Source organism: Lissotriton helveticus, chromosome 6 (genome assembly GCF_964261635.1).
Source record: "Lissotriton helveticus chromosome 6, aLisHel1.1, whole genome shotgun sequence".
In the NCBI taxonomy this organism is placed as follows: Eukaryota; Metazoa; Chordata; class Amphibia; order Caudata; family Salamandridae; genus Lissotriton; species Lissotriton helveticus.
In genome coordinates this window covers 1,284,871,753-1,284,883,994 of record NC_136067.1, presented here as the reverse complement: position 1 = coordinate 1,284,883,994, position 12,242 = coordinate 1,284,871,753, and the positions used below count along the sequence as shown (strand labels likewise).

The 12,242-nt window shown below is 44.1% G+C and overlaps 1 protein-coding gene across 1 annotated transcript in view; it reads left to right on the top strand.

The window, feature by feature from the left end:
• LOC144761711 (kinesin-like protein KIF28) overlaps nucleotides 1–12,242 on the top strand; it is a 982,011-nt gene that overhangs the window by 356,909 nt on the left and 612,860 nt on the right. The window contains exon 13 of the mRNA XM_078646973.1: nucleotides 766–910. Within this exon, the coding sequence (XP_078503099.1) occupies nucleotides 766–910 (145 nt within the window). The remainder of the gene's footprint in view (nucleotides 1–765; nucleotides 911–12,242) is intronic.

The following is a 12,242-nucleotide window of genomic DNA, read 5'->3' as shown; positions in this document are numbered from 1 at the left end:
CACCTTAACCCTGATGGAGCTCCATTAGCTGTCCTTGCCAGACAGCATTATCTTCAAAACCAGCTGCATCATCTACAACATCCTCATGATCAGCACACTTGCCTATCTGGCTGACGAGGTCACCATCTCTAATGACTCTTGGCACTCTTACAACCACAACACCATCAAATTGGAGATGAAGAAGAGCAACAAATGTAAAAGGCAACAGGCCTTCTCCATGTATGCACCCAGAATCTGGATTAACATTCCTATATCAGGATTGCCCCAAAATGTCTCCAATTTAGGAAAGTACATGGCATACATCTGTAAGAACACAGCATTCTAATGCAGTAACAGACCAATTTTGCTCTTAAAAATCAGCTACCTCTGCAATCTTTGCCTTGGACTCGGTAGAGTGCTCCTCCACTTTTCAGCTAGGTTTATGCTATAAAAATACCACATGCATTCATATATAAATGGAACTCTTGTCATGCCATGTCAGAACAATTCATTTTCTAAGCAGGTTTTGATATTTTTTGTTGGACTGAGAAACGTGCATGCTAAATGACATCAACATAAAAACCTTTAAAGCCCTATAGATTCTTAATTACTGATAGCTCACTGAGGTCGTAACTTCATAATAACAATTAAGATATTCATATCTCGGATCGCAATGCAGGTACGCTGTTGAACTTGATGAAGGATGTTTTGAACATGAAGATCGAAATAAAGATGTGAATCTGACAATGCTTGAGCTAATTGGCATCTTCTCCTTCTAATTCATAGGACCGCATCATTTTGGGATCCAACAGCGCTTATCTGTACATTGGATTTCCAAGTGAACGCAACAATGATGACATCTCCAAATACGACTATGACTTCTTTCATTCAGAGCTGGCAGCAGCTGAAGGTTTCAGTGTTGATACGCTTGGTAAGGTTGTAATCAATCAATGTACGATTTCCATTTAAAGATCGACTTGAGATCTGTTCCCTGCATCCTGCTTGAACGATCAGCTTTCACCACTCCTTTACCTCACTCAGACGACAAGGTGCTAGAAACCAAATTGTGCATGTGATTTGTTGGTAGTAGGAGGAAAGACAAATGATGATATAATGACATCTATTATGGAAGGCTTTGTTTCCCTATCTTCTCTTCGTGTTCTTCTTATCTTTTGGTCTACATCACACCTTCTGTTCTCAGAAAGATTGCCTATGACAGAATAAAAGGAATACGGGATTCAGCTAGAGGAGTGATACCAAAAATCGTGGAAAGGTTGTAAATTAACAGTCCACTATGTATTGAGTCTAATCTAGTCCTCTACACGTTTGTCTTCAATTCTCCTGGGGAGCAAGGAGACAAAATGTGTTACCAAGCATGGGATCCTCTTTGACAAACCTGGTGACAAAGGCTGCATACTATCATTTTTGCATGTTCATGAAAATGAAAAGACTTCATGCTTGTGGTAGTATGGTGAAGAACAACTCCTGCAAGTCAATGACACCTAGTTAGTTGGTGTATAGTTATTTTTAAACAATCCCAAAGTAAGCAATAGGCCAACAGAGCCATATTGATGTCAGTAAATTGTCAACAAGCACATAATGTGGTCAAAAGCTGAACTCAAGTTGCCTGGTTCCATGTTACCAATGTAGCCACTAGCTCACATTTCTGCATCCACATGCAAAAATGTGCCTAGCAGTATTTGTTAGAAAACCTTGCTCTATAGAAAACGTTTTTACTGTGTGTAAAAGAAATATTTTTTCTAAAGGACATCAAGTCAGAACTTTTGGTCACAGTTCTATAAGAATAGTTCATTTTTCTATATTTTCTGCAACTTGCTGTTAGGGTAGGCAGTAACACAAAAGCATGTTCTTGAGAACAGCATTGTGCCGGAGCTATGTTGTTGCTTCAACTTGCTCCTCGCAGTCAAATCAAAGCAAATGCCAACTTTCAACCTCATACAATTAAGATGCCACTGTTCTTCAGTGGTTCCAGGGGTTTATAGAAATCTGGCAAACACAAAGAGATGATGGACGGAGTGCTGAAACCTTTCAGACACTCACCCCCAGTCACAGATCTGGGTTGAATCCATCATCATTCTTTAGCTCACTGCGCAACCTCAGTTCAGACCCAGCTATATGCAAATCAGTCTTGACCCTGTGCCTCATGGGAACAATCCAGTCCGAATTGCCAAGCCAGGTCTTCCCTGAACCGGAACCAAGCATCCTGGGACCGGTTTCTGGGCAGTCCCTTAATCAGCGAGGCTAGCTTGAACCCATTGGCAAAGTGAGCAGGAGACCCACGTCTGGGCATACCCCGCCAACTTAGGGCACACAAAGCAAACACAAGGAGATGATGGACGGAGCGCTGAAACTTTTCAGACATTCACCCCCACTCACAGATGTGGGTTGAATCTATCATCATTCTTTAGCTCACTTCGACACCTCAGTTCAGACCCAGCTATCTGGGCCTGGCAGTTCGGGATGGACTGTTCCCATTGGGCGCAGGTACAAGACTGATTTGCATATGGCTGGATCCAAACTGGAATGGCATGGTGAGCAAAAACACAATGGATTTAGGCCCAGATCTCTGTATTGGGGTGAATGAATGACATTGTTCTGCATTCTGTCCATCAATTGTTCTTTCTGCATTTGTCACCCCGAATGGGATGGGTATGCCCAGACGTGGGTCCCGTGCTCTCTGTGCCACTGGATCAAGCTAAGCTGGCTAATGAGGGCCGAAAGCCCGAAACCGGTCCTAAGATGCTTGTTTCCAGTCCAGGGAGGACCTGGCGTGGCCTTTCGGACTGGACTGTTCTCATTGGGCACAGGGTCAAGACTGATTTGCATATGGCTGCGTCCAAACTGGAATGGCATGGAAAGCAAAAAAACGATGGATTTAGGCCCAGATCTGTATGACATTGTTCTGCATTCTGTCCATCAATTGTTCTTTTTGTGTTTATAGAAATCTCACATATTTCCCAGATTGGTAGAGGCCCCAATAGTTCAATTGGCAGACAGATGTATCTAGAGATGGGTGTGATTGTAACTCTAAAGGGGGTTCTGTTTCTGCCATGGTCAGTGTGGTAAAACTACTTAAGCATTTGCCACTTTGATATTCTATTGTTGTCCAGCAGGGTTTTGGCGCTGGAGACAAAGAAAATGCCATGCAATGGCGTCACCAAGGGCGAACAATTTGGAAGTTACTTTGCCAACCAGAAGAATAACTTTCAATGCTGCTGGAGGAGCAGTGGCACTGGAAAACATAAGTTTGGGGATCAACGCACACCTGTTATGGCTGTCTTTTAATGCTAAACTACGAGGCAAGGGAGCCCATTTTCCTTATTTGCAGTAGGGCCCTTGGCTTCCTTGTTATGCCACTGTTGGTTGCCTGTCATCTGGAATCAATCATGGCAGACTACCATGTCTCCTTTCTCTGTTCATGACTTCCTTGTCACAACACTTACTCTATAGCTGGGTCTTTTCAACACTAGAACCTAACTAGCTCTCCTACCACCAACTGAGTTATCATAGTGTCATGAGGTTCACCTTTCCACAGATGGAAACCAAATATCTGCAAAGCAGATGCAGCCCCTCTCTGAGGCTATGGCTAACTTCCTGGAGCCTTATTACACAAAGTGCCCCAGGGACGCAACGGGCGTATATGTGCCCACCTTGCTCGCCCACGGTGCATATTGGTATTACAGACGGGGCCCCAGACCGTTGTGCATCCCCTTCTGTAGTACTGAATGTACTGGCGCACATACAGCACCAGCGCTTTCTCAAGAGGGCATTCCCTCATTTGCAACCGGTCCCTATTATAGACATGGGAGCAGAAGTAATGAAGCTGTCAGGGAGCGCATTGACGGTGGCGCACTGTCAGTGTGTCCCCTGATGGCAGCCCCTTGGTGGGAGAAAGGGGGTCCATCCCCTTGCAGGCAGGTGCAGATACTCACAGCACCCGTCTGCTAGGGGATCTCTAATCCCTTTTAAAAGTGCAGGCATGTTACCGTCTGCACAGTTAAACACAGAGCGGCTGCTTCAAAGCCGCTTTGTTTTTCACCTGAATGCGCTGTCCTGGGGACAGCACGAATTTGCGGCTGACCTGGGGGCGGCAGGTTCTAAGTAATAGGGTGCACTTTCCCTGTTTGCGCCCACCTGTTTTAAGATGCAGTGGGTGCAAAAAGGGAAATTGCCCCCATACATAATAGGGCCCCTGGTGTAGCTCATGGTAAGGAGAAGTTCAAATCTGGCCCCTGATACCCTAATCTTTCCTAAATCAAGAGGGGAAATAGAACTCCCTGAGTGGCTGAAAGAGGTTGTGACTACATGAGCACAGGTGACATACATGAGAGTGTAGAAGAGGTTCAGGCAGATGTAGCTGGCTGTTGGACTTGAGGGTGCACCCTCAGAAAGTAAATATCATTTTCAGACCCTAAGGGCAGACCATAAAGTGCACATGCCAGCTGTACAAGAGATTGTGTTAGTGTGTACCTTCCGTCATAAATGAAAATAAATATCACTGTAAATTCAGGTCATCTGAAGATGGTGACAAGTCAGGTGCAGTTACAGAAAGTACAATATGTATGTTCAAATAGGGTCCATCTAACTGGACTCTATATGGTCACTCGGCGACCTAATACAATCAGCAAACCAGTTTCCAGTCATGGATATTTTATAATTCTTTGTGATATCTCTTTTAGGGCCCGATGTAGGTAATCCCAGATTACCGATTCTTAAATACCGAATCATACCGATTCGGTATTTAAGAACAGGCAAATGGGATGTAGGTAATTTTTCTTAAATAATTACCGAATCGGTAAGTTTCGGTAATTACCGAATTGGTATTTACCGATTCGGTAATTACCATTCATTCCTATGGGCCTGGTGGCCCATAGGAATGAATGTCAATTACCGAATCGGTAAATACCGATTCGGTAAATGGGGGAAACATTGAAGGGTGGCAGGGTGTCACTTTGACACCCTGTTGCACCCCTCAAATGTGTATGGGTGCACATGTTGCAGACATACATGCCCTAAGGGCATGTATGTCTGCAACATGGCACTGTTGGAAAAGCAAAAAAAATGCTTTTTCTAAGGTTTTCATTATTTACCACCAACTTCTAGTTGGTGGTAAATGACGAATCCTAAGATGGGAAAAGCACTCATTTGAGTGCTCCCTACATTTCAGATTCGGTAATTTACCGATTCGGTATTTCTAAGAATCGGTAATTTAACGAATTCTTAAATACCGATTCGGTAAATTACCGAATCTGAAATGAAGCTACCTACATATGAAAAGCCTAATTCCGGTCGGTAACGGCCGAAATTCGGTAATTTTGGCCGTTACCGACCGGAATTACGCTTCCTACTTCTGGCCCTTAGTCCAATCAGTTTAAGTTACATGAACCAAGTCTACAAGACCGAAGAATAAACATGAGCCACCTAGGTACCTTATTAAAGCACTATTTTTCTTTTAATCAAGATTTGGATTTAATTGATTGCCTTGACAACATTTATCCAGCAGGAAAAAGAGCCCTTTATCTTAAATTCAGGTTAAGTACATTACCAGTGGCTTTTGTGACTAAAAGCTGGTTGAAATCACCAGGTGACGGAATGGACCAGTGCCGCTGCCCCCTTGGAGGCGGCGAAACGTTGATTCACTTTCTTTGCTGTGCCACTTCACTTATCGCATCCGTAGATAACATCTGCGACCGATTTTTCTAACATTTAATATTAGAACTTGCAAAGAGATGGGGGCACTCTGTATGAGAACTGATAACAGAGCTATTATAGTGGCCGTTTCAGCCTAAATCTGCACAGCATGGAAACAAAGATCAGTTGCACATTTAAAATTGAATGCCAATAGGCAAGTTGGACAATCTTTAATGGAGTTGCATAGATTAAGTTAGCTCACAAGCATTTATATATACTATTCATACATTAAGTATTTATTGGCTTGTTTGCCAAGGTTAGAGAGTCATGCCACAGGTATTATTGTTAAAAGTATATGTGTTAACAAAATGATTGGTTAGCAAAAAGTTTGCTTGTCTTTCAAACTTATTGTTTTATATTGTATCAAAGGAAAGAGTGGGAGATATTCTTATCCATGTGAGAAACAGGAGCTAAACTTTTCGTACCGGAACCAAGATGCGAGCCGCAAATTGTAATGCATCAAAACATTCGCTTTTTTTAATGAATTGGTATAATTTGCAACCGCTATTTGCGATCTCGAAATAGCGTCTCACAATTATTGCGATTACGCTATTTGTGAGTCGCTAATAGCGAATATGAGAACCCGATGCAGCATGATGATGTCACAATGAGGAAGTGAACCATCCCATGCTGTTACCTGTGTGCTGAGAGTGATCAGGACGAGGCAGACTGCAAGAGAACAGCACTAGGGAGCCATTTGGAATAGCTGAACGGGTGCAATTATCCAGCATGGCATCAGAAACACCCCAGAAGAAGTGCAAAAGAAAGCTGAAATTCAGTGAAAAGGATTTGGAAGTGGTGAAGAACCATGAAAAACATTTTGGCAAACAGTAACTGCAGGTCCCAAAGTCCCAAAAAAGAAAATTATGGCTGGGAATTTGATGAACAATCAGCGCAGTCGTGGTCACACAGCGCTCCATACCTGATTAACGCAAACCGTGGTATGACCTTCGGAGCCGGGCCAAGGAAAGGGTTGCTGCAAGGCTAGCTGAAGCAAAAAAACTGGAGGAGGACCATCCACACAAACACCCCCACAGCCCTAGAGGACCTTGTGGAGTCCACCTTTCAGCTTGAGGCTGCTGTTAGAGTGACGTCGATCAATTCCGCCCAGTACCTGCCAAGGTAAGAAGCATGCAAATGACCATACAATGTTATAATTACTAAACATACTCCGTAAGTCAGATCGGCTTTGTGTAGAAAATAGTATTCCAGACCATATTTTACGTGTAACACACAATTGCATAATGGAAATAGCTGTCAGCAAATCCAGATGGGTAGTGGCTAGCAAACCAGCATAGTTGCAATCAATTGTGACAAGCAAGTTTAATCTCCACACACAGTGTGTTGAGAAGTAACTTTATTTAACAATACAATGTGCAAAATTAAATACATGTCCAAATATGCAAAATAAAAATGCACTGTTTAACATCACAAATGCACCTGAGCAGGAGTCAGATGACAGTGAAGGCCATGCACCCCGAGAGTTAGTCACAGTCAGGAGAAGACATCACAGTGTCATCATCACCCTCAACACCTGCACCTACAGGATAACAGTGGCACCATTGCCTGCACTAGAAACAGAGGATGAGAGCCAACCTGACTCTCAAAAAGCACAGCCTTTGCAGACAACCACATCCATCAAGAACACATGTCCAGGTGCAACGTAGGAATATTTGTATCAGGAGACGCAGGGCAGCTGCACGGATGAGAGCTGAGGAAGGTGACAGTTCAATGTCCTTTGCTGGCCTGGATAACCCAATGTAGAGGGTACAGCACCTGCAATGTAAACACATGCGTTCAATGCAGGCACACCTTTCATCTCTTGCAAGCAACATGGGAGAGATGAGTGACAGCATCAAACAGCTCACAACAGCTGTGCAGGAAGGTCGCAGGGAAAAAAAATCAATACTTTGGTGAGATAACACTAGCACTTAGGGACTTATGTAAAGTGATGCAAGAAGACCAGGTGTCCCATCGCAAAAGACACCATCAATTTCTTGGACGCTTGGATGGGTACACTAGGGCCATCAACCGGCTAAGTACAACAACTGCACAACTATCCCAACATCTGTAGGCATGCAGTTGGAAATGACTCATTGCTGCAGTGATGTGGGCAGGGGACTGGTACAGGTCACCAATGCTGTGAAGCAAATACAAACTACTTCTGTTGCTGCCAGTAGTGTCATGGGTGGAGGGTATAGTGAGTATGGCTCCAGCCGCAGTAGCAGCATGTCACCAGTGGCCAAATGCAGGAGGCGCAGCATGCGGAATACTCCAGCATCAGAGTGCTCAAACAGGGATGTGTCAGAACACCCAGAATGGGCAACGGGAGTGCGTGGACACCAAAAATAGTGTAGACATGAGCATAGGAATGTGTTTTGGTGAGGTAACAATTATCTATGGGGCATATTATCAAGAACAGCGATAAATTATCGCCTCTTTAGCGGCAGAAAACTGCCGCTAAAGTGGCGATAATGGGCTTGATAATATGCCCTGGAGAATTCCAATAGAAGCCCATGCTCACACCAGAACATGGACTTCTATTGGAATTTGTAATGCCGGCGTTGATAATATGACCCCATATTTGTCTAGACTGATGTATAGGTAGCATGACACAGTTATCCTGTTGCGTTAAAATTTACACATTGGACTTTTTCTGCTTGGTATGTGTGCATCAACTCAACCGGAAGACTTTTTATTTTAATAAATCATAATGGCAATGAAACTATGTAGTGTCTGGTTTAATCGTTACCCACCTCAAAAATAATTCTGCGTTATTTCAGCCTGTCTCTGTCTTCCTTCTGCTGCACTTGATGCGCTTGCTGCTTTTAGTGGTTGTAGTGGCTCCTCATCTTTGTCGGGTTCACTACCCGAGAGTTTCAGGGGTACGCCTCTAACAGTTGCTATGTTACTCAACATGGCAAAAGTTGCAACAATTTTACAGCAAGTGTCCGGCCTGTACTGCAATGCACCGCCGGTTTTATGTAGGCAGCGGAAGCGACTTCTCAGTAGGCTAAAGGTCCTCTAAATCACATTGCGTGTTGACCTGTGCGTTGCATTGAACAGCAAAAGAGAGTTACATGTGTTTACCAAGCAGGTATCCTTCGCCAAATTTACTCCCAAGGAGACGTGTATGTATGCCTGCGTGTATGAAGATGGAGGAATCATGCGTACTACCTGGGAATCTTGCCACTATTTCTGTGATGATGTGCTTTGTATTGCATATGACTTGTATATTCAGAGAATTATATGACTTCCTATTCCTGTAAATGTACTCATTCACTGAGGGGGGACATATAGCTACATGCGTACCATAAACGCAACCAATTACATGGGGGATGTGGGCTATCTGCTAAAAGTCAATTTCGTTTCCTGCAATTTCTGTGGGGTAGAGGGAAATCTTATGTGGTGGTGCATCCTGAGCAACATAGCGTCCAGGAATGAGTTAAAGAGACACAATAGTGCACTTTGGAAAACACCTCCTGTTGCAGCTATTACCACCTGGAAGCTACCTGAGGCTAGGAGGTGCAGTGAACATAGGACCAGCACATGGGTGGGGATGGCATGTGTTCTGCGAGTCTTTTGCTGCAGTAGTGGATCTAATTCAGCTATCAGATCATAGATAATGGAAGAATTCAACCTATATTTCTCATAAACCTCTTCCTCTGTCTGACCCAACAATGTAATGTGCAATCTAAAAATGTGTTCCTATATCCTTCTTCTTCTCTGTGATGCTGCTTGTATCCTCATCCTCCTCGCCATGACGTACAGCGCGGCCATTCAGAAACATTATGAGGCATTCTGGGTCTGTTTAAATAGTTTTCAGTTTGTTAACACCTGATGTGAATTGGTGTTATTTTGCATGAGCCAAATAGCGAATTCTAGCATAATCGTAATTTGCGATTGTTTGATGCATTGGTTTGCGAATCCCTATTTGCTAATTCAAAAAGAGGGAAGCGCTATTTCATGGTCACAAAATTAAGAATTGCAAATTTTGTGAAATTACACCAATTTCTGCGTTTTTCAATGATGCATTGCTTAGTGCTATTATGCAATCGCAAACAGCTGTTTTTATGATTTGCAATGTTTACAATCGCAAAATAGCTTGATGCATGTGCCCCACAGTTCTCTTACAATGCTACAACCCCCACCGCTAATCCTCTAGACCTCATGGGATAGGAAATCCTTGCCATCCTCCAAGATCATAACTCTGTCCAAACGTCCCCCGTCCACCAGATACGAATCTTGAACACCCCATCAGCACGGTCAGCATCAACCCCAACAGGCTAGCTACCCTCCATAATAGAAGTGTGGTAAAAAGCAACCTCACACCTGTATTTCTCTCCGCCCAGACTCTTGACACTCCCCAAGACCACCCCGTATCTGGACTTTTCATCAATTGCCGGTCAGCAGTCAAGAATGCCGCTGATATTGCTGACCTCATCCTGAATAAAAACCTAGAACTAGCTATACTCACAGAATCTTGGCTCAATGAATACTCTTCCCCTTGCCTGGACTTATTAGTCCCTCCCAGTTACAACATCGCCAGACTCGACAGACACTCCAACAGAAGAGGAGGAGGCATTGCCTGCATCTACCGATCTTCCCTTCTTGTCACAGAACTCTTGGCGGACTCAAGCGAATCATGCGAATACCTCGCACTCTCCATTTGCAGCAACTCCTTACACCTTTGCAATTTGTAAATTTTTTACCACCCTCCAGGTTCTAACGATTTTTTTTACCAATCACCTCTTGGAAATCATCACAACTAAGATCTCCTCCAATGCCACAGAGATCTTCCTGGGTGATTTCAACCTACACTAGAATGACACTAAAGATTCCTACATCAACGCCATCAAAGACCTCCTAACTGATCAAGCCCTGACTCAAGCCCGCTCTCTGCCAACCCACTCAAAAGTGTCCATCCTTGACTGGATCATTACCATGGAATCCTCAGTCAAACTTATTTCCATAGACCCATGTGACTGGTGTGACAACCACCCCATCTCCTTCATTTTACCCAGATACCACAAGACAAAGACACCGTAACCGGTGATTCCCAAATGCTGGACCAGAGACACTAAGAACCTCGACCTTATGAAACTTGAGGCTCACTGCAAATCTGACCTCCCCCCCTCGCATACAACCACGGTCAGCGACCTCAATGAACATTACTCGTCATCCATGTCAAACATTCTAGATGACCTTGCCCCTCTAAAACTAAAAAGAACACAAATCAAAGACAGAAACTCCTGGTTCACTGGTTCCCTCAACAAGGAGAGGCGATCCCTACGGCAATCTGTAAGAATCTGGAGACAACACCCCTCTGCTATGCATCTAAAACTTCTCCGTCAGGCGAAAAACGTCTACAACAAGCACATCCTCAATTCCAAGAAAGAATATTTCAGATCGGAACTGGGGAACGCCAAGAATAGACCCCGCAAGCTCTTTGAACTGGTCAAACTCCAACCTAATAAACTGGCTAAAACAACGAAATAATCACCCAAATCTCTGATATCATCAGAAGAATTCTCCTCCTTCTTTGCGGATAAAATCACGGCATTAGGAATTGAACTCAGTACCTCTCACCTACTCTCACAGAACTCACCTACTCTCAACCCCTTCCTGACCTACCCCCCTTTCGCACCACCCCCCCAGGCCTCACCTAAAAACCAAGCCCGCTGGACTGATTTTGAATATTATAACGAAGGCTCTATCTCCAAAATCCTCTCTACCCTAAACCCTAATAACCACTTTAATGACCCGCTTCCCGCCAACTGCCTCGCTGCCGCCTCCCAATTCATTGTTCCTTGCTGGACTGCAATAATCAATGTGTCTCTCCAGCAGGGCTCGATTTCGGACCCTTTAAAAGCCGGTAAAGTACTCCCTATTTTGAAAAAACCATCACTGGATCCAGCCTCCCCAGACAATTTCAGACCTATCTCTAATATCCCTCTATTACCCAAAGTATTGGAGAAGTGTGTACAACAGCAACTAAGTCAGCACATCAACAACTTTCACCTACTTGACCACTTCCAATCTGGATTCAGGCCATGGCACAGCACTGAAACCACTATGCTCCACATTGTGGACGACACTCTCCAAGCCCTAGACCAAGGCAAAACTTGCCTTCTAATCCTCCTTGATTTATCCTCCGCCTTCAATACGGTCAATCAAGAAAAACTACTCGAATGCCTCAAATTCAGGATGAGTCTGGATGGCTTGGTCCTAGAGTGATTCAGATCCTTCCTCCACAACCGCTCTCAGAGATTGATCATCAATGACAGCCTATCAGCTCACACCCCGGTCATGGTCGGTGTCCCCCAAGGTTCAACCCTGTCCCCCACCCTCTTTAATCTTTACTTAGAACCACTCACCGAAGTTCTTTGTACCGCCAACATCTCCTACCACATGTATGCGGACGATACCCAAATATACATCAATATCTCTTCGCTCGAGGAGATCCTCTCCCTGAATGAGACCCTGAAACTGACTGTCCAATGGCTAGCCGATAAAGAACTCAAACTCAATACAAAGAAAACTGAATTTCT